At 55.1% G+C, this 5,685-nt stretch overlaps 1 protein-coding gene across 1 annotated transcript; it reads right to left on the reverse strand.

Annotated features, from left to right (window-relative positions):
- Nucleotides 1-1,818: 1,818 nt before the first annotated feature.
- Nucleotides 1,819-5,177, reverse strand: Mafb (MAF bZIP transcription factor B). Its single transcript, XM_032904663.1, has one exon. The coding sequence runs from the start codon at nt 4,800-4,802 to the stop codon at nt 3,831-3,833; it is 972 nt and encodes a 323-aa protein (XP_032760554.1). The 5' UTR covers nt 4,803-5,177; the 3' UTR covers nt 1,819-3,830.
- Nucleotides 5,178-5,685: the final 508 nt, after the last annotated feature.

Raw genomic sequence — 5,685 nt, forward strand, 5'->3', positions numbered from 1 at the left:
GAGTACAGAGCATGGGTGTCCCTGTCTTGATGTGTCTACATCTCACTAGGGCTGTGACTTGAGACTGTCATCTCCAAAAACACGGTTGGTCACTCTCTGTGTCCTTTCTGGATGCACAGTAACAGTGACCTCACTGGGTGTGTCTAAGTGTCTCCGTACTCCAGGTAAAGTTAATTCTTTAGACTTTGCGACCTTTCCTAAAGTCTTGGTAATGGCAGAAGTGGACACCGCCAGTCTGTTTCAAATGGCTCCAGACAGAATTAGACCATCAGATTTAAGGTCTCTGCCACCAGAAGTCCTTGATCCTCTCTTATTACTGCAGGGCCCTGCACAGTGCAGTCTCTTTAGATACCCCCTCTTAACAACAGAGGCTTCTTTCCCTAAAGGAGCTGCATCTGTACCTGCAAGTGGCACTTGCATATGAAATTACAAGTGGGTCATGGGCTCATCAGCCTTTTCCCAAATGGAAGCCAATCTCCCCTTCCCACCCCACACCCAGCCAAACCATGTTTCCACTGGGGAAACTGGACTGGGTTTGGGAACTCACTTCAAGCTGAAATCACACCACCAATGCCGGGTGGATGTGTATTGTGGTTACTGTAATTTGTTTTGTTCTTTGGAGTTTTGGGGGGTTCTTTAAGTCCCCAAACTTCTTCCTCAGATGCCAATCACAAACCCAGTCACCAGAGATCCAGGTCAAAATCTGTTCCAAGTTTCACTTGCCCCTTTCTTCCCAAGCTACCCCTTACGCCTTCCCTGCTGCTTGGGTCTATACCATCTCCCCGTCTGGATGCTGAGATTCCGTTTTAGGAACTCCAGGACCAAAAGCATGAAGGCAGAATAGAGTCTGCGTGGAAGACGAAAGACCTCACTGAGTCTCCACAGAGAGCTAGGCATTGCCAAAAGTGCAGAGTTCTTCTAAGGTCTAGGTGTTCTACCCCACTGACAGAAAGAGGTTGGTTAGCCTAAAGACCATCCAAATCAGAGACAGGATTCCAAGGAGACTGCCAGGAGTGTGGGACCACGAGGTACCGACCTTCAAACGACAGGGGTCAGGGGAGGAGAGAAAAAGGTCTGGGGCCATTTCCGTGTCACCTGGAATCTTCAGACTACTGGCAGAGCTGCTAAGCTAAGTCACCCAAAGCCCTCCTGCTTCCAAACTGAGGAGATGCTGAATTCCAAACTCCTCTATACAATCTCCATTTTTTTTTAGGCTGATGGCCCTGTGCACCCCAAAGATACCTAACCTGGGAAGAAATGACCAAGGATGGGTTTCCTACCAAGAGGGTCCTATTTCCCAAGATCTATTGTCAGGTGTCACCTGATTCTAACCACGGGAGGGGAAGAGAAGGGTAAACCCCAGTTCAGAGGCAGCAGCCTAGCTCTAGGCTTCCCAGTGTCCAAACACCCAGGCGAGAGAAGGCCAAAGCTCCAGCTTAGCTGGCCCTGGGGTCCAAAAACGACCTGGCTCCTTCTATCCAGGTTGCAACTCTTGCTTCCTGGCCTCTGCCACTACCTCAGCAGAGTAGCAACCCAGTCCTGATCTCCAAGCCCGAAAGCAAAGGCATTGTCGAGTAGCCCTGTCAGATATACACCCTCTCAGCGTACAGATGGACTCTTGACTGGGGTTTGAACCTAGGGTGGAAAGCAGAGAATACATTTGAGGTTCACATACAGCACACACAGTCACACACCGGAGTTATCTGCCCACCCCGAGGAGTTTGGGCTTCATTCCCAGAGAATGTCCCAGCTCTTGAAACAAGAGAGTTAAAGTCATGCAGACACACGGAGTCCTCTAAATAAACACCATTTCCATGGTTTTAATAAGCAAAATAGGAAACCATTTTAATAACCAAAAAAACAGAAACCAGTCTGAATTAAAACTACAATAAGACTAGATTTTAATATTTTCATATCATAAGCAGGGGTTGAAATTGATCCCTTATTTTACATGAAATTAAAAACAATTTCTGTTGCTTTGTGGCAAGTTTGATTTCAACACAGTTGAATCAGTGAAAAACCAAAGCTCGTTTCCGATGCAGGACAAATATCCACAATATTTAAAACTGCAAGCACCATGCGGTTCATACAATCTTGTTATTTACTGTAAATTTATCAACTAATACAAACTCAAAAACAAACAAACAAACAAACAAACAAAAAAGCATCCAGCCAGCAGCGCCAGCAAATTCAGGTGGGAATTTTTTTTAAAAGTACGCTTTCATTTTGGTATTTCTGTCAGTGCAACTGAATCCTTTTACTGACCCGCAGAAATGAAAGTAACGATAAAGAAAAACACCCAGACCTCCCCATAAACTACTGTACAACAGAAGGGGGTCGAACACCACCCATGAGTCTCCCTGCTATCCCGACAGCAGAGAAGCGCAGAATGCATTGGTCTAAAGAACGCACTCGGGGGTTGCAGCATTAGCTGCCAATGTGTGGGTTTCTAGTACATTCTAAGAATGGCTTTTGGCACAATGGGAGCTCAGATCATCATTGACGTGTAGCAAGAGGTGGGAGAAATGTTTTCACCCTAAGCCCTGGCGGGGAGGGAGCTCGCAATTAGCGCCCTTCTGGAGGATTCCAAACCAGCCCTGTGTTGACTTCTTAGGGCGCAAAGCCGGTCTTTCTTTTCTTCGTGTGTGTGTGTGTGTGTGTGTGTGTGTGTGTGTGTGTGTGTGTGTGTGTGTGTGTGTGTGTGTGTGTGGTGGGGGGTGTCAATTTGGCCCCAAGACCAGGCAGTGATAGTGGACACGCTCCTGCACCGTGTGGATCTCCGCAACTGTCTCTCCCTTAGCTTTCCCTCAACACCAACAAAACTCAAAACTGAAGTGGGAAGGAAGAGGAGAGCGAAGAAACAAATTCCAAGGATCCCCCGGACAAAGTTGGGCTTCGTTTTTTTTTCTTTCTTTCTTTTATTTTTACTTACAAACAAAAAAAATGCCATAATAATAAACCCAAACATAGACTCAGCTTGCTGCTACCTTCTCAATGTGGTTTGGCCGGGCGGGTAATTTACAAGCCGGCCGGCGACTGAAACTCCGCTCGCTTGCTCGCTCGCTCGCAGCCGCAGGAACTGCATCCCTTCTCACCCAAAGAAACAAGGGGGTTATGATTCATGATCAACAACATGCTAAAGTTAAACAAGAAAAATGGTACAAAATAGAAATTATTACCATACATGTCCAGCATGCAGGATTAATATTTTTAATGCAGATTTTCGTATTTTTCTATATAATCGAGCAGGCATTAAAACTGATGAGATTTTTTTTTTTCCTTCGCGCGCCGAAAGTCCTAACTGAGGCCCGCGTCTCCGGCTGAGAGCCAGTGTTCACCGTACTCTGGACAGACAGAGCTGTCCGTTTTTCCTTCCTTAGCTCAGCCTTGCCTCGCGCCCACGGGGACTCCAGAGTCCCTCTCCTCTCCTCTGCTCTTCCTGGGGGCGAACTGAGTTCTGGGCTGCAAAGCGGCGGCCCTGGCACTCACAAAGTTCTCAGAGCCAGAAGTGTCCGGACGGCCTTGGCGACTCCTTGGAATATGCCTCGCGGGCTTCCAGCTTGGAGAAAAGTTACTCCGGGACCTCCCACCGCCCGGGTCTCTCTAACTCTGCCCAAGTCTAAGAGGCTGCGCTGCCCTCTTCTTAGCCACGGTGCTCTACCCGCCCGTGCTCCCGCCCGTCTCCCGCGGCCCGCGCGTCCTTCCTCCCTCTAGCTCGAGTCAGGCAGGTCAAGGCCGGGGCCATGGCAGGGACAGGGAGTCCAGGGCTGGGGGACACAGGATAGGGAGTCCGGGCCAGGGCAATGGCGGGGGCCGGGACCCGCTACGACTCACAGAAAGAACTCAGGAGAGGAGGGGCTGTCGCTGGTGGAGCCCGCCTCCCTGAAGCCGGAGTTGGCGAGTTTCTCGCACTTGACCTTGTAGGCGTCTCTCTCGCGGGCCAGCCGGGACACCTCCTGCTTAAGCTGCTCCACCTGCTGAATGAGCTGCGTCTTCTCGTTCTCCAGGTGATGTTTCTGCTGGACGCGTTTATACCTGCACGACTGGGCGTAGCCCCGGTTCTTCAGGGTCCGCCGCTTCTGCTTCAGGCGGATCACCTCGTCCTTGGTGAAGCCCCGCAGGTGGCGGTTCAGCTCACGCACCGACATGGACACCAGCTGGTCGTCAGAGAAGCGGTCCTCCACACTACCGTTGCTGCCCGCAGCCGTCGCCGCGGCTGCCGCGTGCGGTCCCGGCCCCGGGTGACTAGTGGGCAGCTGTTGCGCCGGACTGGCAGCGCTGGACGGCGGCGGTGATGCTTGGTGATGGTGGTGATGGTGCGGGTGAGCGTGCGGGCCCAGCTCATCGTGAGTCACACCGGCTCCTGGGTACCCGTGGTGCGGATGAGGGTGGTGGTGGTGGTGATGGTGGTGCGCACTACGGAAGCCGTCGAAGCTCTGCAGCGGCTGTGGCACTGGGTGCGAGCCGATGAGCGCCTCCACGGCGTCCTCGGGTGTCAGGTTGAGTGCCTCGGGATTCATCTGCTGGTAGTTGCTCGCCATCCAGTACAGGTCCTCGAGATGGGTCTTCTGTTCAGTCGGACTGAAGCTGGGAGAAGAAGGCACGGAGCTGCACGGTGTGCTGAGCGGGGTGGACGACACCGAACCAGCCGGTTGCAAGCGTGTGCATGGCCGGCCGGGACGCTCCGCACGGCCCAGTGGCTCCTTCTTCACGTCGAACTTGAGAAGGTCGAAGTCGTTGACGTACTCCATGGCCAGCGGGCTGGTGGGCAGCTCTGGCCCCATGCTCAGCTCCGCGGCCATCGCTAAAAGCGAGGCTCAGCCGCCGCTGCCGCGGGGGAAACTTTGCGGCCGGCCGGGACGCGCCGAGCCAAACGCGGGGGCGAAGAGCGGCAAGCCGGGGAGGCGGGGAGCCGAGGGCGCAGCGGGCCGGGGCCGCCGGCCAAGCCTTTGTCTGGGGACGCGGCGGCGCGCCAGAGAGTCCTCCCGAGGCTGCCTGAGCTGCCCCGGAGCTCGGGGCTGTGACCGCGCCGGGAACGAGTCAGGTCGAGCCGGGGCAGGGTAGAGAAGCTGGCGAGGTGCGCGCAGGGGCAGAGGGGAGGCGCGGGGCAAAGCGCCCGCCGCTCGCTCTCCGACTCTTTGGCTCTAGGGCTTTCTTGCTTGCAGCCGCTCGCAGCCCGGCGGTGCAGCTGTGCAGGAGCTGGCGCCGCCGCCTCCTTTTATCGCTTCCTGATGTCACTGGAGCGCGGGGGCCCAAGCGGCCCGGCGAGTTGGCCAATGGCTGCACGGCCCCCGCAGCCCAGCGACGCTGGGCGGGGCGTGCCTGACAGCTCCCCCGCCCCCCGCGTCAGCTGACTGGAGGCCGGAGGAGCCCCGAAGCGGCTGAGGCCTGGAGGAGGGCTGGAGCCGAGTGGGACGGACCGCCTGGTCCCAACCCCCCACACCCTCTTGAGTCGAGGTTCCCGCACGCTTGCCTTCGGTGCGCGCCCCACTTCTGGACCCAGCCGCCGTTCCCACCCCCCTGTCTGCACTCACGCCTCCCTAGATACTCTTTACACTCCCACTCTCAGCCCGTGTCACCCCCAAGTAGGCTCAGAATAAGCGCCGCGATGTCGCTTCCCTGGCCCTTTGTTCCCAAGCGGCCCCCGCCCAGTGGGCGACGCTCCGTGTGTCCTCGGCGCCGCGG

The sequence above is a fragment of the Rattus rattus genome, chromosome 5 (genome assembly GCF_011064425.1).
Source record: "Rattus rattus isolate New Zealand chromosome 5, Rrattus_CSIRO_v1, whole genome shotgun sequence".
In the NCBI taxonomy this organism is placed as follows: domain Eukaryota; kingdom Metazoa; phylum Chordata; class Mammalia; order Rodentia; family Muridae; genus Rattus; species Rattus rattus.